The sequence below is a fragment of the Heloderma suspectum genome, chromosome 5, assembly GCF_057233095.1.
Source record: "Heloderma suspectum isolate Gila_16-S chromosome 5, 16-S_ref, whole genome shotgun sequence".
Taxonomy (NCBI): Eukaryota; Metazoa; Chordata; class Lepidosauria; order Squamata; family Helodermatidae; genus Heloderma; species Heloderma suspectum.
This window is the reverse complement of record NC_139462.1, coordinates 97237253-97263862: the sequence shown is the minus strand read 5'-3', so window position 1 is coordinate 97263862 and position 26610 is coordinate 97237253. Positions and strand designations below refer to the sequence as shown.

Sequence of the window (26610 nt, the reverse complement as noted above, 5' to 3'; positions counted from 1 at the left end):
GTATGAAGTAACAGAAATACCTTGGAACTAACACCACAGGTTACACTCATTTGAAGAAAGAACACATGATCAAATTAGTGATCAAGAACTAGTGTACTGAACAACAACAAGAACAACTGTAAAGGCAGCAGCCAATAGTCCTAGTCCTTGTACACTGCATCAGGTTGTATATCACAACCACATCCAAGCATTTCTGCATGCTCCCCTGTGATGCATGCTCACCTGTGATGGAAAAAATCCGACGGGTGCCACTTTGCATATCCAACCTCCGCTTGGGGGTTGCTGTGCTGTGTGAACCTGGAGAGTATGGCTACAAGGGTTAAATAACCTTCACATTCCCCATAGTCTGTTCTAGGGTTATACAAGGGTTGTTTAACCATGCCGTGTGAGCCTGGAGAGTATGGCTACAAGGGTTAAATAACCTTCGCATACCCCATGGTCTGTTCTAGGGTTATACGAGGGTTTGTTTAACCATCACATAACCCATGCTCATCGGTTTCCCATGACACACAACAACCCCAAGATGCGATTGGATAAGCAAAATGGTGGCCTTTTGCTTATCCAATCGCATCTTGAGGTTGTTGTGTGTCATGCATCACAGTCTTACCATGGGTTAAATAACCCACAGTAGGGTGTCGTGAGAAATAGCGCATTGACAGTTGGCAGGGGCTTCAGTGGTGCACAGTGTTTATTTCCCATATTTACTTTAAATGACTTATCTTTTAAGTGCAACCACTTCTATACTGGATCCTTGCCCCTCTTGACTTATAAAAACCAGCAGGGAGGGACCAGCCAGCTCGGCCAGGGAGGTGATTAATGCCTCCTTGTGAGAGGGAGTGGTCCTGGGCCGCCTGAAGGTGGTGGTGGTGAGACCACTCCTGAAGAAATCCTCCCTAGACCTGGAAAACCTTAATAATTATAAGCTGGCTGCAGATGTTCCATTCCCGGGCAAGGTCCTTGAGTGGGTGATTGCGAGCCAACTCCAGGCACTCTTGGATGAGACCAGTTCTCTGGATCATTTCAGTCAGGGTTCAGGCAGAATTTTGGCACAGAAACAGCTTTGGTTGCACTGCATGATGACCTATGTCAGGAGAAAGACAAGGTGAGTGTGACCCTGTTGATTCTCCTTGATCTCTCAGCAGCTTTCAGTACCATTATCCATGGTATCCTTCTGGGTTGTCTCTCTGAGTTGGGAGTGGGAGGCACTGTATTATAGTGGTGTCACTCCTACTTGGAAAGTCAGCTCCAGAAAGTGGTGCTTGGGGAACATTGCTCAGCCCCATGGATTCTCCAGAATGGGGTTCTGCAGGGGTCAGTTTTGTGCCCCATGCTGTTCAACATCTACATGAAACAGTTGAGTGTGGTCATCTGGACTTTTGGAGTGCACTGTCATCTGTATGCTGATGACACGCAGATGTATTTTTTTCCTGGCTGTGACAATAGAATGGATGAGGGCTAATAAACTGAAGCTCAATTCAGACAAGACTGAGATGCTGTTGGTGGGTGGTTCTGCTGACCGGATGGTGTTCCACCTGTTCTGGATGGGGTTGCACTCCCGCTGGTCCATAGCTTGAGGGATCCTCCTGGAACCATCTTTGTCACTTTGAGGCTCAGGTGGCCTCAGTAGCACGGACTGCCTTCTACTAACTCTGGTTAGTGGCCCAGCTATGCCCCTATCTGGACAGGGATAACCTGGCTTCGGTTGTCTATGCTCTGGTAATCTCCAAGTTAGATTACTGCAATGTGCCCTACGTGGGGCTGCCTTTGAAGACGGTTCAGAAGTCACTGCTCATGCAAAATGCAGCGGCCAGATTGATAACTGGGAATAGCTGGCTGCCTATATGCTTCCAAGCTCAATTCAACGTGCTGGTTTTAACCTATAAAGCCCTACACCACTTGGGACTGCAAGACCTGATGGCATGCTTCCAAAATAAACCAACTCATACTCTACATTCAGCACCTAAGGTTCTCCTCTGGGTGCCTCCTCCGAAGGAAGCTCGGAAGGTGGCAACGAGAGAGAGGGCCCTCTCAGTGCCCCCCCCCCCCAGTGGAGTGAGCTCCCTGATTAGGTCTGCCTGGAGCCAACACTGTTATCTGTTCGGCACCAGGTTAAGACCTATCTCTTTTCCCAGGCATTTGGCAGCACATTATGAGTTTTAATCAGTCCTGCATGTGTCTTTAGTTATGACTGACTGTTTAAAGTTGGTTTTAGTTATATGTTTGTGTATATTGTTTGTGTGCTTTTATGTAAATGGCTTTTAAACTTTGTATATTGTATTTTAATTTTTTGACTTCTGTAAAGCACCCAGAGAGTTTCAGCTACGGGGCGGTATAGAAATGTAATAAATAATAATTTAAAATTGTGTGAGGCTCGTTCTTCTGTTCACAGACCAAGTTAGGGAAAGTAGGTATAAATTGTGAAAAACTAAGAAAGATAATTACAGGTATTTTTTCTCTCCTGTTAACCTCTATGTCACCTATAGGTTATTGCACTTGTGGCAATGGAACCTCTGACACCACTTGGTTGAGCTTGTTGCAGAATAATCACAAACATTTGAATTGCCTCAGAAATAAAGTTTACAGCCTCAACTGATTTTCCTTCTGCTATTCTGCATTATGTATTTCTTATGTAGTATAAGAAGTTATTTTTATCCAAAGAAAACCAATGAACTTATTTACTGCTACAAGGCCTGTTATTCACTACCTGTTTGCAATGAAACATTAAAGACAGAAGTTTCAAAAGCATATTAAAGCAGCATGCCCCAAACTTTATCACAAACGTATCAACGCAATTAATAGCAATAGTAGTCCTTGCGCTATCTACTCCCAAATAATTCTATTGTCTTATGAGTATGAGCATTTTCAAAGTTGATTTAGGGTTGATATCATCAATTGATCACTTTAAGAAACACGTTTCATAAACATGTGAACAGTGGCCCTAAGTGGGGAAGAAGTATTTCAGTTTACATGATACTACAGAATACAACTGGGAAAGAACTATAATCAAATCCATTTGAACCCGCAAGTGGTAGTGCAATTAGATAATTATTAATGACCAACTTTAAGAGAGCAATCCTATGCCTACCAGGCAGCATCTGGGGGGGCGGGGGGGGGCATAGATAGGACAGCTCAGTTTCCAAGCTTGGATCCAAGAAACCGCGCTCCCCCTCCCCCTTGTAGCCGATGTAGAGAGGACTGTGCTGGCTACCTCTCTGTGCTCAGAAAACAGAGCGTGGAGATGGGGAAAAGGGAGCGTTCCTGCAGGCGGTGAGGGAAGGAGACCAGGGCGGCTGCTTTATGACATTTCCTATGGCCGCCCCAGCCTCTTTCCCTCCCCCTCTGAGGCGCCGCTGTTAGATGGGTGAAATCGCCCATCTAGCCGAAATAGAGGGCAGCTGGAGTGCAGAGCTGCTACTCTTCTCCCGCCCTGCATTGGATACTTGGCAGCTTCTGAGTTTGGAGGCTGCCGACTATCTGGATACAATTACGCCCTATAGCACCAGTTGCAAGATGTCATAGCATTTTATATTTAGGCACATTAATCAGACTAAAATACTGAGGACTATGAATGCAAATTTAGGTTGTTCCTTTAATTCAAGTCACCCTTTCAGAAAGGTTAATAGAACATTGTAAGAACAGAAAGACTTCTAATAGAGAAAACAAGCTTATAAAAGTTAATTTCTTCTTTGTACTTTACCTACAGCTTAGATGTTTTTACACACACACACACACACACACACGCACACACACTGCTTATTTTTAAAAGTTGGCACTTGTGGCTTTTGGGCTGGCTTGTATAAATGCTTCTGTCTCTTATAAAAAAAAAGAGGGGACAGATGAAAGCCTGCCAATACTGGTACAGAAATCCTGCAAACCCAGAACCAGTCACAAGGAACAAATCAACGAGTGCTGGTGATGGTGGCAGCAGCAGCAACTTGTTAGAGCTGAAAAAGAGAAGACCGAAAAAAACTAGAGGCAGAGAGTATGTGGCTAACTAGTAAAGGTATATCAATATGTGCATGTCAAAGAGGGAGGGGTCATAGCTCAGTGGTAGAGCACAGCTCATGTTTGCATATAAAAGCATCTCAAGTTAGAGCTAGGAAGGAATCTTGCCTGAAACCCTAGAAGTTGCTGCCAGTTAGTGTTGACAATACCAGGCTAGATAGACCAATGGTTTGACTCAGTATAAGGCAGCTTCCTATGTTCCCAAGACCCACAGGGGTGGCTTTGTAAAAAATTGGACCACGAGAGGTTGAGAGATGTGCTTCATACCTTCCCTACCACCTACCCACACCTCCCTGCTAATGAGAGCTTTGAAAATGGATAGAAAAGTGAAATCTGCAAACAACCCCAGATTTAAACTACTTGTCCTTAGACAAAAGTCAGACTCTCCCAGCCTAAACTACCTCACATTGCTGTGAAAATATGAACAATATTAGTCAAGCACTTTAGATTTTTAAATTTGTTCTTGGTGTGGGGAGGGTGCATCTGAGATTATAAACCACATAAAATTGTACAATGCTTCAGGCAAAACCTATCATAGAATCATAGAATAGTAGGGTTGGAAGGGGCCTTCAAGACCATCGAGTCCAACCCCCTGCTCAGTGCAGGAATCCAACCAAGTCAGAGCATCCCTAAATGGAGTCTAATGAAGTTACACATTTTGTTAATATAGTAGCGAAAACAAACTAGTAAGATTCCATCTTTTGTTAAAGTTATAAATGAAATAAGGGGCAGGTGATCTGCTAAACATCCTCACCACACAGCTGGTTCAACAGAATGTTCCTGACTCAGTGTAAAAAGAATGCCTCAAACTGTTGGCAGAGAAACAGCAACCTGAATCTAGGCCATATGAATGTCATTTCATTGTTGTTAGTGAAAGAAAAAAGTGCAACTACAATCAAACCCTAGCCAGCGCTGCAACAACATTCTGCCAGCTAAGCAAGACTTTAAAAAATCAGATGAAGAAGTATTGCTGAGCGTATATATTCAGTCATTTAAGCATATATAACCATAGAAGAGACACAAATACAATCTGTTTTAATTTGTGTGTGTGTCACACAAGTACTTTGGAATTTCCATTTGTAACAAGAAATCTCACTAACTGAGGTAGCTGGAGATGCGTCTCTCAAGAGGTAGCTAGAGAACATAAATTATAAACACACCTTCATTGTGTACAAATTATACAATTAATGGAAAATGCAACATCATATATCACTTAAATGTAATATCTGTATGAAAATTAAATACTAGTCAACACTACTTTACTGAGCATTGAACAGGAATTTCAGGAAGCAATATCATCACTAGCACCACTACAGTATGTATACTTTCCAAATGAGAAAACAACCTTTGCCATTACAGTGTAGTGGACAAATTAGAGGGAACAAAACTTATTATTTAACATTCATAGTCTAATCAAGTTAGAGGCTTATGATATAGTAATCTAAAGTATTTAAGATGAGCCTCCCTCAGTCAACAAATAAACTATTTACACTTCCTCCTGAATTTAATGAAAACAACTGTTCATATATTTAATTACTAATGGAGCATTAGCAAACAAGACTGATGGAATGGAACCATATGGACCAACAATGTGTTCCAATGTCACTGGGAGGAGAGATGTCAAGGAATGTAAAAGATCAGAACAACAGAAGAGTGGCTCAGTCTCTCTTAGTACCAATAACCAATGGAAAGAATAATGTACACAGCCTTCTGTAATTACTGACTGCAAATGTTAACACTATGCTTCCAGACCCACCTCATCAAGGCACTGGAAGAGAGGGCAGGAAAGAGCTCACATAGCCATCAGGAACTATCCATACCTCTTTAAGGAGACCCATCTCGCAGTGAGAACCACTACTGTATAATCTCTCTTTCTAGACAGCTAATAGTTGAAATATACTATTGACCTGCAATCTCAATGGCATATAGTACTGAATTTTCAGTGTGTCTGTCATAATTACTATTTTGGGTTATCAGAATGACCCTTTTGGATCACACCAAAACTCCAGCTAATCTACCATCTAGGGAAGCCAACAAGCAGAACATGAAGGCAAGGGCCTTCCCCACTGTGTCAGCAGTTTTCCCCTCCTCCCAACTGAAGCAAATTCACAGGTGACTGTAGAATCAGTAAAGAACTTAGCTTTTGTGTTTACTTATGAGGGTACCTATTAATATGAGCTCTAAGCAGCGGCCACCATAAACGGCCTTCATGCAGGTCTTAGTCTCCAACCCAAAGCATATCTGAGAGTCACAAAGTTGTAAAATATATTTAAACACATCAAGGCACAAAAGGTAACATTTATTAAGAATTAGGAACAAATTTAGAACAAACAAGTTAGAATTTGTTTCCAAGTCTGCTTAAATGTGATATACTTTGGCCTTTTCATTTGTAAAAAAAGTGAAAGCAGACATTTTAAATGTTATCAATTTAATGTTATCAACTAATTTAACCCTTCATCACTTTCACAGTTTGCACATTGCGCAATATCCATGGCCCGAAAATTCTAATGCAGCCTGACAGCACATATTCATAGTCCAGAATAATCCAGTACATGAACTGTTGAATATTTCTAAGCCTAAGTAAACTTAAGTACATGGCTCACTGAACAATACAAAACTGTGTGTTTGAATATACTTAAATTAGAGATCATTTTACACAATGCACAGATAATTTACTGCTGGGTTATTTACCAGCGTATGTTAGAGCAAAGAAAAAAGTGTCAGACCAAAATTTAAAATAAATTAAATGAAAACCTTAGCACAGTTAACTGAAGTGAGGCACAAAAAAAGTTTTAACCCTCAGTTTTGATATGCCTCATCCTCCCATTAAAATTTTTCATGTTTATTTGAAAATTACCTATATATCACATGACAGATGGTATATGCTGGTTTCAGACTTCTACATTGCTATCATCCAAATGGGGTTAACTAAAACAGAGTTTCTAAAACTTTTTGAACTCTGTGCCTACTTCTAAAGTTACTTTATTCTCTCTCTCTCTCTCACAATCACACACACACACACACACACACACACACACGAGCACAAAAGGGTCAACCATCTCTTCCATAGGGATGATACTTGAATGCAGTCATGTACATATAGTGCACTGTTTTCATAAAGATCTGTGGCTGGGGAACTAATCCCAACACTGGCATTAGGAAAGGATATCTCTGACCCACTCCTAAAAACATCAACAACTTAGACATCACATAAGAGCAAAGCAGCAAACCTTTCTGAGCTCCCCCCCCCATTATATTCATATGATTAATTTGTGGGGTGACTGCACTCTCACTGTCCAATCACTGCCTGGGGGGATTCAATCCACTTAGATCCTGGCTAGAGGGTGGTAGGCTCCACCTGCTTCAGGTTTATAGCTATCCCAAGAGCCTCACAACCCCCCTCCAGGTGTCCATGCTCCCCAAGAGAAGGGGGGGCTAACCCCACAATATGGCAACTACTGAGTTAAGGACAAGAGTTTCTACTCAAAAGCAGCTTGATTTTGCTCACTTGATTTAAACAAACTAAATACACAGCAAGAAATCCACATGCATCTAATTAAAAAAATTAGTTTACTATTGATAAATTATATGGACTTTGTAGTTCAAATAGAAGCATGGTAATATGCAAAAGAGTTACATCTGCTATGTGACCTATAGTCACCAGACAATTGATTTTGCTTCAAAAGAACATTTTCTGCTGAAGGGAACTATGGAATATTACTGGTCAGATCCTCTGCAGAGCCTGAGATCTAAACTGTCACCCCTTTGCAAGGAACTGTGCCAGATTTAAAAAGGGGGGGAAAATCACACAAAGAAATTAAAGGAATCTGTGTTTTTTAAATGGAACTAGGAAGCAGATATTACAATTGCCTAGTCTTATCTTTATCTCCCATTTGTCATACACAAAATAGTCTGCCTTTCAGCAGCTTATCATTCAAAAATTAGCATGCAAGGAGGACCACCCATGATGTAGCTGTCTCAGCCAAGATAACATACTTACAGCTGCTGCTCCATGACTTTAGCAGGGATTTAATGTTAATTTCAAAAAGCAGAGAATCCTGCAGGCTCAACATCATGTCTCAGGGAGCTGCTGCTGCAGCACCTACAATTGTGTTGGTATGGTTTGTCTAACTGTCATCCCGTGTCTGCTCACAGGCAATAGAGTTTTGGCCCACAGCATCGGTGCTTCATTACCATGCAGTCTCCGAGTGACGCACAACTATAGTAGAAATGCTGCTGAATGCAGATGAACTCTCCAGTAAGGAAAATAAAGCGTATATATGCTTGTCATAAGAGGATGCCCTTCAGGATAATCATATTTCCCTGATGACAGACACCAATCCCACACAAAATAGAAAAAAGCAATTCAAGTCACCTTTTAGTTAGTTACCTTGTTAGTAAACACAGAACAGTGGGAGTTTGGAACTTTGACCTGCAATTTATTGCAGTAGCTCCCACTGCTACTAGAAGAAAGTGGATAGTGGAAAAAAGGAACTTGCCTGTTTACAAACTGCAGACAAAATATTTCTGTATTCTCTGTATTAGATTCCAGCTTCAAAACTGCTTTTCCTCTGGTTATCTGTGGAGCAAATACACTATTTCCCTAATACTATACATTCAGTCAATAGGCAGAAACTTCTCAACATGCTTGTGAAGATGCAGAGTACTTAATCCATTTCTTAATCCATTGAAGATAATGCTAGCTAATGGAATAGGAGTGACAACGTAACTGTGCTCTCGGCTTTCTAAATTACTCAGTGCTATATATCCTGACACTCAATCATATTCTCCAAAGTCTCATTTCGTAAACAGTGCCCACTTAAGAAAGAAAAATTAAAGAGGAGCCAAGTATTTGGTTTGCCTCCACAGAATATCAACATTTATTGTTACTTTGGCCTCAGATAAAACTGACAGCTCTGAAACAAGGTTAAAAATGTAATAATTATTCTGTTTGGCTCTTAGTATGAGACCTTAGCTTATAATCATTTTTTCTTCAAATAAACTTGAAATGTAGCTATGAGAAACTAAATATTAGGATTGCCTTGAAAATTACATGGCTCATCCAAAGAAAAATCTTCATAGATTTCACAATAAAACCCTGAGACATAATAGCCACTATCTTATAGGGCAGAAGGTAGATCCTGAGATGTTTTGGACTTCAAATCCGATAAGCCCCTGCCATCATGGGCAAATCAGGAATGCTGGGGCTTAATCAAAAATATGTGGGGATCTACCTTCTGCCCACTCCTACTATAGGTTTAAAAGGATCAGATTCAAATATGGATGGGTCTTTTCTCAGCTATCAGCCATAATACCCGGAAACACCCTGCTCAGAGGCAATATACTTCTGATTATCAATGTTGCAAGGGAAGAGGAACAGGGGACAGCCATCACCATTGTGCCCTGCTTATCCTGGTCTGCTGATTTCAATTATTTTAGATTTGATAGAATCCTAGACTTAGTCACAGTTGGAATAGATCCAAAGAAATTAAGTTAGTTGCAACTAACTTAAGTCCCATTGATTTTAGTGGGTTCACTCTAAGTAAAACCTAAGTCTTCATCCAACACACACACACACTTTCTGCCCTTCCCAACATTGACCTTGATCACATGTAACAACAACCCAGAGTATGAGCTTTGTATGGGTTGTTATTGAATCATAGGTTGCCATTAAATCATGGGTTGTTGTTGAATCGAGGGTTATCGTATGCGAGCCCTGCACTATGGTTTCACTATCGGTTGTTAACCATTAACAACCCAGAGTTCACAACCCAACAACAAACTATAGGTTCTCTTCCTGGGTTGTTTGCAGTTAACAACCCATAGTTAAACCATAGTGCAGGGTTCACCTGTAACAACAACCCATGATCCAATGACAATCCATACTGAACCCATACTCTTGGTTATCGTTATATGCAACCCAGGCCAGGCTGGCCACTGTTGGAATAGAGAAATATTATTCTTTGAACAGATGCAAAAACAGCCAAACAGACCATTGGCTATTCTTGCCATCTATGTATTTGGTCCAGAGAAGAAAGGCAAGGAAAGACAGTGGCTTGGATCCTAAGTTGCTCCTCCATTTAGGTAAATAAAGGGGTGCAGTGAGTTGGTTAGTGAGCAAAAATGTAGACTTCACCGAGTTCTTATATGTTGGTAGTAGACCTGTGTGATTTGGCCTAAAAAAAGCTGGTAATTCACAGACTACCTTGAAGCTGTTTATGCCAGCTAGATGATGTTATTTTAGACATAATGTGATAGATTTTGCCTCCCATGCTAGACTGTTGGGGCCTCTCTCTCTTAAGAAAGGAAACTAGTTTCCCAGGCTGGGATGCTTCAAGCACCTTCAGGAGAGGGCCCCGCTGCTCCTTCCAAGAGGGGAAAGGGGCACTGCCTGTCAGCTACTGAGCTTAAAGACTGAGAAACCTATAAAATCAAGCAGGCTAGTTTGGGTCCCTGGTCTCACTTCAATGGGCAACGTTTGGGTCCCTCATCTCGCTTTCTTTGCATGTATATTCTGAAACTATTTTCTATCAATAAACTGTCATCTTTTTGCACAAGTGGTTTTGTTAATCTACTTTGACTGGGACCTGACAGAATCCATACTCCAGATCAATAAAAGGGGAGACTTCCCCCCTCCATCTGCAGCCCCCTGAATGTTATCCCACACCATCCCTAAGAGCCCCTTAATTCCCAGGAGTAGATTTTGAGGAGGCTACAGAGACGGGGGAGGCAGAAAAGCCCTGTTTCATGAAAGTTTACAGAAGGAAAGATAAGATCCAAGCCTGTGTAATCCGGATCACATGTACTTCAATTTTGACTAATTAGTAGGTTTTGCCAAACTAAAGATTTCTTTAAAAGCTCTCTCCAAACAGTAACGTAATTATATGGAATGTGTGAACTCCAGATTGTCTTTATATGTGCTACATAAAGATTAAAATTTGAGTGCCCACTATGGGCTGTCAGTTCAAATGCAATGGTGCCCTCTCAAACCTAAGTGCACTCACTGAAATTTTAAGATATTCAATTTTATCTTCAGTGGTACAACACCTATATCTCAAAGTCCCATACTGCATGTGGGAACAGTTCTGCTGCAGAGGTGCACCTCTGCACCAGAGAGGGGAAACGAATGCATGTTCTTCCAAAAGGTAAAAACAACAGGAACAAAAGTGAAGAATACATGAAACCAATGACTTGGCATCATGGGGAGAGGGGGGAAAGTAGCCCTTTCCTAGATGTCATTTTTTTAAGATACACAGAACACAGAGTGGTGCCAGCAACCCTGAAAATATCCTCATATTTTCATTAAAGAAATGCTATCTAGGGAAAAGAACCCTGGTTCCCCCAAAATGAGAACTAATAATTGTGCATTTATAGAAGTATACATTGAAAGTCTGGATAGACTCTTAAATAAGATCTTAAAACATGCAGTGCTGTACAGGGCACTGTCATATTGGGCCCTCGCTCTCTCTCTCTCTCTCTCTCTCTCTGTAGAATTCCCATTTGAGAAAGAAAACATCATTGCTATGAATGAATAGCAATGAATAGCTATAACTGTAATGGTCTCAGAGAGCAGGTACAATGATGCATTTTATTTGACACACCAATTTGTGATGGGATCTGTCTTCCCATCCTTATCCCTCTGGTCCCACCTAGAACACCATATGGCTGGAAACTATTCAAACCTGATTCCCCTTTTTCTGTTGACATGATGAGAGACAGTAATGACAACTGGGGTTCGGGGGAGGGAGGGAAAATGAGAAAAATCCAAAATATTATAAGCAACCATGCTCCTCACTCTAGGCATTGTGCTTGGATGTGCACACACAGTGAATGGGAGAAAACTGTAGCAGATAGGGGTTGAGGGAATAGCCACCTGTACCAAAAAAATGCAGTCGCAGGTATGCTGCTCAGTGAAGCATCTACTGAGTCAGCTGCATCTATGCCTTCCACCACCTTCATTATACAGAGACACTATGTCTGGAAAACAAAGACAGAGATGGGTGAACTTGGCTGGTATTTTTCTTTTTAAGAATAAAGAAAAAAGGAAAGCCTTCTGGAACACCACCTGGTAAATGAGGATGGGAGAAAAGTAGTCTGCCCAGGACAGCCACAGCATTCGCCCCACCAACCGTTCCAGTTTTCCCCCTCCCAGCTTACCAGGCAGTTTTGGAAAGACATTCCTTCTATATTAAAAACAATGATGCAGTGGTAGATGTCCAGTTCAACCAAGAGCCTGCTCAAGTGCTTGACTGGGCAGTGTATCTACCCTGGGATAACTGTCTTTGTTTTCATTTAAGTAGGACAAGTGCCAGCCTGGTAAGCTGGGGGAAGAGAAGAGCAGAGAATAACCACGGTGATCCTGGCATTTGCCCCACCATCCTCCCCATCCCCAGCATACCAATCAGCATCAGGAAGGGGCTCCTTTTTATATTTTCTTTTCTTTTTTTTAAACAGTCCCACAGCAGGAGGTGTGCTGGTTTACCAACCATGCCTGCCTGCTTAGCCCTGTTTTTAAAAAGAAAAGTAAAAGTAATGTCTTCCTGATGTTGCCTAGTAAATTTGGAAGCAGGGCCCAGAATAGCGGAAGAGGGGGAGAATGCTAGTAACTAAAAAACAAAGCTGAATTATAACAGAGCACTCTATCAAATCCTGCCTGCTCTACTGCTTTGTAGGAATCTGAAACAGAGCTCTAGTTTTAATAGCAGACACTGGGGGCCAATGCTCCAATTCAAGTAAGCCAGCCAGTAAAGACTACACAACTGAAGGGAAGCACACTCTGGCCCTATACATCAGCAAGAGGACTAAGGGCTGCTGTGGTGCGTGGGTGCTTATGTACTGTATGTATAGGGGTTTGCAACCTCTTGTACGCTAAGTTAAGGTAATCTGACTGACAGGTGGGGCGGTGAATCTTTAAATATAATCCTATTTATTTATTTACAGTATTTATATACCACTCCACATCAAAGATTTCGGAGAGGTGAACAAGATAAAAGAATAAAACCCCATAATTAAAACATTTTAAAATAATAGATTTTAAACATAATAAACCATGGCTGGTCACTCAGGGAGAGCCTCTTGAAGTAACAATGTCTTCAGGAGGCACCAAAAGCAACACAATGTTGGTGCCTGCCTGACCTCCAAAGGCAGGGAATTCCACAGGAAGGTGGCCACTACGCTGAAGGCTTTTTTCCTGGTGGACTCCAACCAGGCCACAGGTCCATATGGAACCACCAGGAGCAAGCCCTCCGATGACCTCAGTGACTGGGCAGATTGGTAAAGAAGAAGGCGCTCTCTCAGGTATCCTGGTCCCAAGTTGTTTAGGGCTTTGTACACCAGTACTAATACCTTAAACCTGGCCCAGTAGCGAATAGGCAGCCAGTGCAGTTCCCTTAGCAAAGGAGTTACATGCTCAAAAGAGGCAGTTTCCGACAACAGCCGAGCTGCTGCATTCTGCACTAGCTCCAGCTTCGGACCAGGCTCAAGGGCGGCCCCACATAGAGCGCATTGCAGTAATTCACTCTTGAGGTTACTAAACCTAGCACTACTTTTGGAGATTTGTATATATCCCTTTCTAACAGCCCTCACCTTAATGCTACCAGACAAATCTAGATCTGTTTGTCTCTTTAGTTGCTTCTTCAAAGTAACAATTTTTTCTTTGGAGCAAATGTTGATGCCAACTCAATGTAAATTAAGTCTAAATTATTCTTAGTATTTATTTCAGCAATCTGTAATGGAGATGTTGCCTTGCTGTGGCTGGATCTCATGATGTACCAGTAACATGAGAGGATACTAGATTCTTGTGGGATGGGAACATGCAAAAGTTTCCATGCCAGCACCACTGAACTAACAACAGCACAAGAAGGACTTGTATGTGAATCTACTCAGTAGCTAGACATGAGAATGGCAAGAATCCCATCACAGAAGAAACTTGTGGGAGCATTCTTGCAAATTAAAACTTGTAAATATTACCAAAGTCTGCTCAGTGACCCCACAGTTGAGGTAGTATATAGACTTGTAGTTAACCGATTCACCGCTAACAGTGCAATCCTATGCATATCAACTCAGAAGTAAGCTGCACTTAGTTCAATGGAACTTGCTCTCAGGGAGGTGTGTATAGTATTGCAGCCACAGTTATCTTTTCAACTCATTTTGGTATCTCACAATTGAGAAGAAATTTGGTAAAGTAAATTACTGACATCAATGACCATGGCCATTCACATTTGATTTATCTTAAGTGCATAAATTTAGAATGTCTGGATTAATCAATTAATATTTAATTTATACATCCCTTAAACATCCTTACCAAAAAACACACAACCGATATATATATAGCTTGGCTATACTGGCATTACATTTAGCTGCAACTCTTATCTATATATGCAATCGCTGCATGATGCATTTTAAAAGGTATGGCATAAATCCTCCAAAGGACCATTAATTTCTAACTGGGGGTGGGGTGGGGGAAACAGGATTGCTTGTACTGATATAGAGGTTATCTGGTAGCCCCTACAATTAATTTTTTTTAGTAAAATAATTGCGCAGTTGATATATGGGGTAGAGTTGTGGCGTCTGAGCAATATACATCGCTTAGTGATTATACATACATCTCAATTTAACATCTCTTTCTTGTTTGCCTCAAGGCACAGCTTCTGCTATGATGCATACAGAGGTTGAACATCCTTCAGTAAAAGCCAGAGTACATAAGGCAGTACTCTCATACCTGCTCAAGTTACGTAAAGCACCAGTGAATTTGATATTCTGAAAAATGCTTCAAGGAGAAGTCAGTTTCTAGTAACTGGGCAAAGTAAGGCAAGATGCTACTATCAGAGCATCTTATGATAAGCAGAAATCCAAGTGCACTAGATTTAATTGATTAAAGGGGGTTGGGGGTTGGTAAGAATTCCCTAGTAGGTATAGAAATAATTCAGAGTTCTGACTACTTCCAGCGGTACTGCTTTATCAAGGTGGCCCATTCTCAGCAACAATACTTTTAAAAGCTTACATAGCTTCCCTGGAAGAAAACATTTATAATATTACAGTTTCAGCTGCCTTAGATGGCAGATTTACTGGAGTACCAGTAAAATTTACATGTAGCCAATATACAATTGAGGATATCACACATTATACTTTACATCATTACCCTCTGTATAGTGTTCATCAAGACAGATTGGTGTGAAACCCTTGACAGGAAGCTATCAAGGCTTAGAGACTTCCAAGTTACTAGCTACATTCTTGCTGATGTGGCTAAATTTGTTACCTATACGGTAGCAATGGTAGCTGGAAAGATTTGGAATTTTTTATTTTTATTTATTAAATTTATTAATCACCCATCTCGCCAGTCACCCAGCCACTCTGGGCGATGTACAGCAATAAAAACAGTTTATACAATAAAATTCAACATTAAAAACAACATATTTCTAAGATTACCCTAGCCCACCCCAAATGCCTGCCTGAACAACCATGTTTTTAATGCATGGCAGAAGCTCATTAAAGAGGGGGCATGGAGGAGTTCCCTAGGGAGGGAGTTCCACAGAGTGGGGGCCACCACAGAGAAGGCCTTCTCCCTTGTCCTCACCAGCCTAGCTGTCCTGAAGGCCATCCGAGGCTGATCTTGTTAAGCAGCCTATCTGGTGTTGCTGGAGGCACTCCTTGAGATAGGCTGGGCCGGAACCGTATAGGGTTTTAAAGGTCAAAACCAACACCTTGAATTTGGCCCGGAAAACAACTGGTAGCCAGTGCAGCTCCTTCAGCACTGGAGTGATGTGATCTCGCCGGCGGCTGCCTTTAATCAGGCGAGCCGCCGCATTCTGTACCAGCTGTAGCTTCTGAACCGTCTTCAAGGGTAACCCCACGCAGAGCGCATTACAGTAGTCTAAACGAGAGGAGACCAGGGCATGTACTACCGATGGGAGCAGATGATCGGGAAGGTAGGGGCGCAGCCGCCGTATCAGATGGAGTTGGTACAGTGCTGTCTGGCTCACAGCTGACACCTGAGCCTCCATGGACAGATGGGGGTCTAAGATGACCCCCAAGCTGCGGACCTGGTCTTTCAAGGGTAACCATACCCCATTCAACACCAGGTCAACATCCCCCAACCTCCTCTTGTCTCCCACGAAAAGTACCTCGGTCTTGTCAGGGTTCAGCTTCAGCTTGTTCCTCCCCATCCAGCCACTCACCATCTCCAGACATTTGGACAGGGATTCTACAGCCAACCTTGGTGAAGATTTGAACGAGAGGTAGAGCTGCGTGTCATATGCATATTGATGACACCGCACCCCAAACCTCCTGATGATAGCCCCCAGTGGCTTCACATAGATGTTAAATAGCATCGGGGAGAGGATGGAACCCTGTGGCTTGTAGGGTTGTACAAGGAATAAGCTTGTAGAGACCATTCCAGTATCCTGTAGCAGAGGCCACACTATATGAACTGCCCTAAAGATAATTTCTCCCATTGTGCTTGGTTTCCAACACTACATGTATACCAATTAATTTCTGAAACAGATACATCTTTCAAAGGGTAAGAAGCAGACCAAGAGCACAGACCCAATGTTGGTAGATATTTTTTATAACTAAAGATGTATCTACCAAAACAGATAACCAACATGCTTAATTTTCCTGAAGGTACATGCCGTTTATTTGCTGCTTTTAAGGTGCATATCGCCTTTGGAACTAGTTACTCAACTAGTTACTCTGAATTTTGAAAACAATTATCAATTATTACTATGAGTCACTTGATGTGAGTTGTTATCTGTGTGAAAGCACACACACCTCACAAGGACAAATAAGTTTATCTATTGCTATGGAGAAACTATATCAACTTATTAGGTGTGAAAGCCATTCTGGCTTAAAGTTGAAGTCCAACGTTCTTTTTTAAACAAAGGACATATACTTCAGTAAAGCTTTTAATTAAGCACAATCCTATTTTCTATTTTACGAATGCCAAAATTACTGTCATTAATACCTTTTCAAGTTTAGGATTAAAGATCTTGCTTCCCCTAACACAACAGAAAAGATATTGGTCAAGTTTGTACGATACCTCCTTTCTTTACAAAGTACTCATGTCAGAAAAGCATAACTATTTATTACTGTTATAACTTACTCAGTAATCCGATCAGTTTTCATCAACATCTGCTTCAGTAAGCAAGTTATAAATCTAAAAATTCAGCTTTTATAAAAGACAATCAACAGCAAGTTCCCACTGCTTATGAATAACCCACTCAAACACAGAACAAGCAGTCTTACAGCTATACACACTTACACAACTTTAGTGCCAATATCACAGTTCCAACTACTTTCTCACATCAGTAAGTCCTTTAAGTATGGTTCTATGTCCTATTTTATTTATTACCTGTTGCAGACCCCCACCTTCTATTAACATCCCATTGGTAATTCAGCAGTACGCTGCTGTGTGCTAGAAGAGCACTTCATTCCATTATCAGGATACAAAAATAGAAATAAGCAGATAATTTAAAGAGGATTCAGCTGCTGTCTACGATTGCAAAAAGCATGATTGCAGGATACTTATAAATCTGCATTTCGTAAATGACTACCTCAAATAGTTCTGTAATAGTGGTAATGCAAACTGATCTGACGAAATTTCTAATGACATATCCATTTGGCAGCATTTAAACAATCCAAATACAGAATTAATCTTCAACTGAGGGATTAGACTACTCTATGCCGTTATCTGAATTGCTCAACCAGCTAGACTATATCCAACACAAATGTTAAAAGGCCTCTTTCACTTTCGCTGCTGAAGGTTGCCACCTGCCGACTTACTCTGTCACAATAGTACACCACGGTGGCATTACGTGAGTAAAAAAAATTAGCAATACCAACTGTAAATAAGATTCAGAACCAAAATATGAAAATGGAGTACATTCAATGATTCTTGACTGTTAATCTGCCAGTGTACCTCACATACATTGGTTTTATAAGTGGAGCCCTCGATGACTCTGTAAATTATCTGCAGCTGCCAAAGCCTTTTTGTAGGAAGGGTATATGTGGCACAGAATACCATTTAAACTGAGGAAAGTTTTGAGTGATAAATACATCTTTAGAAGCACTTACTTATTTGAACGTCAACCAGTATAATACAGTAAATAGTACAAAGCTCAAATATACCTACCCTTTGAAACCTGATCTCCAACCTCTGATCCATGTGAACTCTGTAGACAAAGAGCTGAGGAAAGGCAACTCTGTGCATGCTCAGAAGTACTCTTTCCTCCAAGTCACCTTGCGTATCCAAAAAACTGTATTGGCTAGTGCAGGATACATATGGCACTGGCTTTTGAACCAGATTCCAGATTAAATTAAGCACTAGGAGAATTTGTCTACTTCTTTTGTGGCAGAAGTGAACTGACAACTTTAAAGGCAACTGGAAAGTATTGTTAAAACTCTCCTCACTTCCTGGAGTGCTGTGATGTTCCAGGGGCAGCAATGCAGAATTTAGTTTCCTTTGGGTGAGAAAGTACTGGAGACTTAAGGTCAAACGAGATGAAACATCAAGTGTGATTACAGTTACACATACTTAATGTTTAATTAAAAACAGCAGCTGTGGACTCTCCCAACACAGACTGAGACAACAGTGTGACAAGAGTGGGGGGCTTTAAGCCTTTACTCTATGTTATTTTCCCAGATAAAAAATTGCCCCCCACAACCTGTTATCAGACATGAGCACAGATAGTTGTTTCCCTCTGAGGCAACTGGGGGTGGGGAGGGAAATCCTTGTTGAAGAAATGCCATGGGGGGGGCAACCCTATGCAATGGTCCTAGTCTACAATGGGTCTCTCTGCAGCTGCTATTCAGTAATCAGGAATGGATCTCCTGTTGCTTTCAAAAGAGTTAGCAGCAGCCACGAGGGTGGGATCAGTATCAGCCACGGTGCTAAAGATGGAGGTCTCCCCATAGGCAAAAAGCAGCATCTGAGGGAGTTGTAATGAGGAAAATGGTGTGAAGGCCCAGTTTAATTTGAGTTCCTCCTGGGGTGGCTGCGATGAACTTTTAAAAAAAGAAGAAAAAAAGACACCATGCGGGAAACCTGTTAAGGTTATTTTTTAAGAACAGCCAATGTTAGTTAGAGAGGGTTAGGAAGAAATTGCAGAACTGGTTAGAGGACCACCACATTCAAATAGTTCGCTTAGGCTCTACAATATGGCAGAATTAACGAAGCATTAGAGCTACCCTCACACATATACTTCTCTCCAGCTACCTCATTAAATTCAAGAACTTTATACATCACCGCTTTCACATGTCTCTTGAATATTCTAAATAAAACGCAAATGTATTAGTTTCACCAAAATACTAAAGCATAATGGCTGGACTGTGAACAACAAAACCCCAGTTCAAATCTTACCTTTGCTTCAGCTCATCTGCAAAAGGAGAATTCTGACCTATCTAATGGGTCAGTTGTAAGGATTACCGACTAGCACATGAAGCAGTTTAGAAGTTCAAAGTGCTATATAAAAGCTAATTTTATCTATCAAGGGATCTGAAAAGTTCTTACTCTAAAATAACTCCACACTTCCAGTATTACATGGAAAGAGAACTCAACAATGGAAAGGAAGTGCTGAAAGTGTCAAAGAGCTCAGTTTATTTCAACTTGGCCAGGAAGACTGTGGTTATTATGGTGAAACAAAATGTTTTATAGAAACTTCTGTTTCATGTGGCTACTAGAAAACACTTATATTGTCAGCAATGCCACTTGCTAAAAGCGTTTGACATATTTAAAATATATTAGATTTGTTTAGGCACTATAACTATACTCGTGGGATGTTTGCAAGTAATGAGGAATCATAGGGTTTGCATGACCCATAGGTTGATAACATGGATTATTTTGGCGAAGGAATGGAGAATGGCCCAATTCTCATTGTTAGAACTATGGAAATATTATGTTGATGAACAAAATATAAACATCTCTAGGAAGGGAAAACCCAGACTACAGAGGCTAGGAACTTGACTCCATACTTGAAATATTGGAAACAGAACAAGATAGTTGTTCTAAATCCAAACATATTAGTTAGGATATTAGCTACACAACGTTGGGTTGGATCCAGAACTCCTATAAGCAGAACTCTACTCAGAAGGCACTCTTCCTGGAGAAAGGGAGGGGCAGCGATTTTAACCAACTCCTCTTTTCCCCTGCAGCCCCCCACAGTCCCGGAAAAGCTCCTCTGGAGGGTTGGGGACCTCTTGCAACAGCGAATGGGAAATTAGCGAAAATCCCCTCCCCTCCCCTCCCTCTTCCTCCAGCTGGAGCCTCCACTGGATTTCTGCTAATATTTGCTGAACTGACACTGAATCCAACCATGTTTTATTATGTTATCAAATTAAATAAAAATGTTTGCAAACTATACCGAGTGAGTTGGAATACTGAAAAAGAAGCTCCACCTGATCTCTACAGACATCTCAGGCTATACAGAACAGATATGTGAGTAAGCCATCTACTAATACCATATTTAATGGTCAAACCTTTGCAAGCATTTGATTCTGCCACCAGCAGATGAGGCTTCATACTGAGGGACAGAGCAGTGAAAGAATGTTGCAGCAAATGAAAGCTAGAATGCTGCAAGCTGAGCATAACTACTATGACAAGAAGCTAGAACCCAAGCAAAAAATACACAAGAAGGATGTATATAACGTGACAAGATTCCATCTTCCACATTAGTCATGCAACAATTTTTACTATATTACCTACAGTACAGTAGAATTGGAATAATTCCTTCAGGAAATTATTCAAATATTCCTTCAGCCTTCTCACACAGGGTGCAGACACACATCCTTTACAATCAGATGCAATATTCTCAGATTTTAATGGCTCTCCAGTTACATTCATGATTTGGGCAATTATTTTAAGTACATTGATCACTTCTACCATAAATGGACACAAACCTCTATTTGGAAAGTCAAAAAACTGTTTACAGCACTCACGTATCACAGCACAGCAGGGAAAGTCTCAACTGACAAGTATCTTTAAGAAACAAAACACTAGCCTTAAAACCTCCAAAAATTGAAGAGTCACACAGATACATACAGTAATCACGATGCACGAGATTAATGTCATCTTCATCTATAGTCTGTCCTAATGAAAGTAGGCTGATGCGCTTTATTTTCAGCAGCTTTGGTGAACTCTCGCAGACAGTACTTTCAACTTCCAAAACTACATCTCCCGACATGACAGAAGGCACCATTCTTTTAAAAAAATCCATGTTTGAGGTTTACCATTCCTCCAACACAGATTAAAGTCTTCAGTTTAGCTGCACCAAATGCAAATCCAGGTGCTTATGCAAACTTCCTTGAAGAGACTTTTAAAACCTGGCCTGGTTGGGCTAATTTACATAATGATGTCATACCAAACTTGGGTGGTGCTCACAAGCCAGCTAACTGCTAACAGGGGAAGTTTTAAAGATATACATTTCACTGACTGAAGCAGCCCAGCCATTAGGAGGAATCTCTATAGGACTGTTAACTGCTATTAACATAAACTACTAAATTTAGCTAAAATTACATTTTAAAGACTCATAAATATGTCAAATGTATACATATATAGGCACAATTTATCCAATGAGTTGGAAGTTTTAGTTTTATCTTGTACAGGGAGGAGTATGCATCTGCACTCAAAGATAACCTTTATCACGGTAAAACTTTTGCTGGCCAAGCAAACGTAGTTACCAGAGTTTCCAACACTACAAGATCTCAATTAGTTCAGTTTTTAACACAACCGAATAGAAATTACTAAAAAGGTAAAAAGCTTAGATTATTTGCCTCAAAAGAACTAATGTTCACGAATGACAATTTAAGTCACAGCATTTTATATAAAAGGAAGCATACTTTTTGTTTTCCACAATACTTCAGTAATTATTCAAAGAGAACATTTATGTGGAAAGTAAAGGAATCATATCTGCAGCTTTTTTCATTATTCAAAGGAACCCATAAAGCAGTGTATAACATTACATTATAACTAATAATTTGAACAGAACAGTATTACTGAGTAGAGGTTTCTTTGAAGAATTCCCCCTATTAATTCCCATCTCCTGAAGCAGCAGTCAAGCAAGTTACCTGTGCTTGACACTGTAATAGAAGAGTTCTATTACCCCATCAAAATGGGCATAACTGCTATTTTACAAAAATGTACAACACAAGTAGAGTTTAGGGTTTTTTTCTATGTGACCTCTTTACAATACTAGCCTTACGCCACTTGCTACAATGGGCAGTATCTAATGGTCTACTTATGCCTCCACCAATTCTCCTGTGCCCCGCAGATTCCCTTGGAACCACTTACACAAGGGAGATTTAGTGCTTCTAGGGCAACCCAAAACAAGCAGAAACACTCATGTCTGGAAGAAAGCAGGCTGGCAGAGCTTGCATAAGGGAGCTCCGTCGACCTGCCCCCTTCCAGAAATAAGAGCTTCTACTTGTTTCAGGGCTTCCTCTAGGAAGTGCTAAATCTCCCTTGCATAAGTAGTGGGTCCCGCTTGAGCAACAGAATCGGAAGGACCTAATGCTTGCGGAAGGGAAATGGTGAGGGAGAAGGGAATTGCCAGGGATGGAAGTGCTCTCTTGGATTCTGCCCTATAAATTGTCCCCCAATATCTGCAGTTTTGTCTATTTAGTTTCTTCACATTCACTCCTTCACACAGGAGGAGGGCTACTAGTCTACTGTTTTGTTCCACAGAAAGTTTAGTCTCTGTATTTAGGACTGGTTCAGAGATGCATGCAGCCCACTCAATTCATCTGAAATATGAAAAGACATAAAGAAAGAATTGTGTTGTTTGATCCTCCACAGTTCGTACACTTAAGTCATCGCTTGGTGCTGCAGTTAACAAAATGAAGACATGTATGTTTGTATTTGCCTTTGCATATTTGAAACCAGCAGTCACATTTCCGTCATGCAATTACATTTCTTAGCCATATTTGCAGGTCTGCCAAGCAGGAAGTTATACAAAAATCTAAATGGATCAGTGAAACTGCAATGTATAATGCAACAACATTGCATGATGCTCCTAGTTTCATATAAATTGCATATTTTGATCAAATCACATTGACACCATATTGACATATATACATTCAGATACACACTGAGTACATATGAGTATTTCACACTTACACACTTACCACAGATTCAGCCAGAAAGCATCTATCTGGATTTGCAAGTGTTGGGATAACTAGCCAAGCTGAATTTTGAGATATACACCATCACAGAAGAAGATGAATCATTTTAACTAAGAAAAAAAAAGAATAACTAAATTGTAATACTTGTACTGAATGGTTAGTAAAGACATATATTTGCATAATTAAAACATGCCATCTCATTTTTTCAAACTTATTTGCCAGCTTTACAATGCACAAGGTTATAAATGTAAAAAACTCTGGAAGCTAAGGCTCCATATGTTGTCTAAAGTTACTCATCTTCCACCATTATATAAACACTAAAATTCAAACAAATTCAATTCAAAACATCTCATTCGAAAGACAAGAGTATGCACATTTAATCACTTCCATGAGAAGGAAAACAAAGTAGACACTGTCTCATTGTGGCTTCTACATTTGGTTCCACTTAATGTAGTACAGATTTATCATTATTTGTGAGAACGATACGGGTATGGGCATCTTTCTTTTGATGCCCAGATATAATTAAGGATCATCCATACTTTCTGCCTGTGGAAGAAGCCAGGTGATACAAAATGAAGCCCTTTATACATTCTTACTATAACAGAATCCTTTCTCCATCTTTCAACACAACCTAGATTTAGCTTCTGCATTCCTCAGACGTCACTCAACATGGTATGCATGCCTATAGCTTGATGTTACTAACACATGCCAGGCTTACAAGCTGGTAACAGTTTCTTTATTTTAACAAATGTTTTATCATTAATTAGCACTAGAAATGTTTACATTCCAACATATACATATAATGAACAATTGAAAGTAGTCCGTGGTATTTTCATTTGTTAATGAAAATTTCAAGCACAATCATTTATCTATAGTCATCTTCCAGACATCTTTATTAATTCAGTGGTCTATGATTACCAATATATTCAGAAACAGCAACTAAAGAGTTTCCCCTCCATGTCGGTAAATGATCATTTATTGTGTACCACCTCCATGGAAGTATGAATGTTCTCGATTGTTACAGAACTCTTCTTCAGACAGAACAGAAAGGTTATCAAGTTATTTATTTAAAAGGTTTTAACCCATCATATTCATGCATTCATCTTGTGAGTTGCCTTAAAGCCAAAGCTTTCAGAGCAACTTAAATAAATGAAAAATAAAACAATAAAATTCAGTTAAATGAAATTTAAGAACTAAGAGCAGCCACAAGCACAGTTTAAAATAGCAAAGTCTAAAATACCAAAAACAAATACTAAAAAGATATTCACAGCGATAAAACAGCTCTAAGATAAAACTTTAAGAGACATTTGAGCAGCAGAGTATATAGCACATTAAAAGGTCTGAAAGAACAAAAAGATGTTTGCCTAGCACTGAAAAGTCAACGAAGTAGACACCAGGCAGACCTCTCTGGGGAGGACATTCCACAATTGGGGAACTACCACTAAAAAGGCCAGGTCACAAGTGGCAAACTGCTGAAGCTCAGTGTGGGAAGGCACCTAGAGCAGGGCCCCTCTGATGATGGTCTCAGAACACAAGAAAGTATGGAAAGAAGTGGTCCTTCAGATACTATGACCCTAAACTGTGAAGGTCTTTATAGGTTAAAACAAGCGCTTTGAACTGAAAACAAACCGGGAGCCAATGAAGATGTTACAATACTGGTATAATATGACTGTAACACCTGATTCCGGTTAGTCTTCTTGCTAACATATTTTGTACTAACTGAAGCTTCTGGCCTGTCTTCAAAGGCAGCTCTATGTACAATGCATTACAGTAAGCTAAATGGAAGGTTACCAGGGCATGGATCACCGAGGCCAGGCTATCATCATCGAGACGGAGACTTAGTTGACGTAGCAGCCTAAGCTGGTAAAAGGTGCTCTTGTAAAAGAACATTTGCGCCTCTAGCAACAGTCCACAAGCACTTCCAAACTATGAACTTGATTCTTTAGGGAGAGAGTGCAACCCCTTCCAGAAAAGGTTGAACGCCACCACCCCAAATAGATAAGTACTGTTGGTGGGTGGCTCATCGCTCCCAAAAATAGTTCTAGGGTCACTGACCAATGTTATTATAAAAAAATTACTCCACACACAAACACCTAGACACACTATTAAAAATGTAGTCCAGAGGGGTAGCCATATTAGCCTCTTTTAGCAAGAAAAAAAGAAGCACCTACTCAGTGTCCTATAACACTTTAAATTCTAACAGAGTCTATCCCCTTGTACTAACAAAAAAAAAGGGGGAGGGGGAAGACTGGCACTCTCAGATTGCCCTTGAAGGAATTCTTCCCTTCGACATTGCCCTTTCAGAGGTAAAGTGCATGCAGTAACCCACTGGTTAATTAGACCAACATCACCCCCGGAAATAAGAGCTGCAGAGCTCAGAACCTATCAGTGCAGCTACCGAAGTCTAAGGGCAGGGCACCTTCCTCCAGGCAAGCAGATGAAAGGTGGCCCTAGCTGCTCACACTCCCAGTGGAAATGACTACAAAACAGGAATGGAGGACAAGTCACTTTGAGAAAGTCTTAACATCAGCTGTCCCTGCCCATCTGCTGCTGCTGAGCTATAGTGAGCTCCAGGTTAGATGCCTCTTCTACAACAAAAAGTTTACCATTGGTGAGAACCAAAAGTGATGAAAAACAAAGGGTAGCAGTAGTTTTGATATATTTCTATGGAGGAGTAAGAACAGAGAGACGTCATTCTCAACAGCAATCACTTGTGATACTGTATTTCTTGCTATGTTATCTAACACCTATACAGGGACAAATACTTTCTGCAATGAGAGAGTTTTGGGAGTGACATAGAGGACTACAGGAGGGAAGAGAGGGAAAACATCCTGTCACAATAGCAGACTTCCACTAAAGTGACATTGCGTGTATTGCACAGTCATCATCACGCAGGGCATCTCAAATATTGGCTTCCAGAATAGCCATTAGATTCTTTTTTCTTTTTTACAAATACATTTGTTTTATATGTATTATTTTTTATTCAGAAAATGAGTGTCTTTATGTGTGTATGTATGTACTTAAATCCATTATAACATTTGGAATGCAGTGGTGAATATACTTAGGGTTGTAACTCCAGTCTTTCATAAAGCATGCATTGCTTCAAAATGACGCTGTGCCACTTCTACTGTTTTACAAGATATTCCACGTTATACAACAGAATATGTTGAAGTATATTGGAAGATTTTATCTCTCATGTCATAAGATTTGCATACTTTCACTTCAACAGAACACAACTTTTAATCGTTTCTTTGTAATTCTAACTTTATCCCTCTCATATACCCATTTCAGAAGCAGAAAACTGGGAGATATTATGCTGATTATTATAATTACAGATTACAGTATGCCATCTGCTATAAAACAGCTCTATAAATGGTACTTAAATGAAACAATCTCAGGTGAGCTTCACCTGATAAAAATCTGGATCTTTGTGCTGATAAAGCAATGTTCCTTATCTATAGTTGGATTTGCCAGTATTGTGCTGATTATACATTT

General features: G+C 40.4%; 1 protein-coding gene across 13 annotated transcripts in view; it reads right to left on the bottom strand.

The window, feature by feature from the left end:
• Nucleotides 1-26610, bottom strand: part of FRYL (FRY like transcription coactivator) — a 261277-nt gene that overhangs the window by 193560 nt on the left and 41107 nt on the right. For 10 of the 13 annotated variants that reach the window (XM_084856806.1, XM_084856807.1, XM_084856813.1 and 7 more), the window contains exon 1: nucleotides 21038-21299. In XM_084856806.1, coding sequence (XP_084712932.1) covers nucleotides 21038-21212 — 175 coding nt within the window. In that variant the 5' untranslated portion in view covers nucleotides 21213-21299. Of the gene's footprint in view, nucleotides 1-21037; nucleotides 21300-23118; nucleotides 23226-26610 lie in introns of those variants that run through there. The other 3 variants (XM_084856817.1, XM_084856818.1, XM_084856816.1) reach the window with 1 other exon arrangement.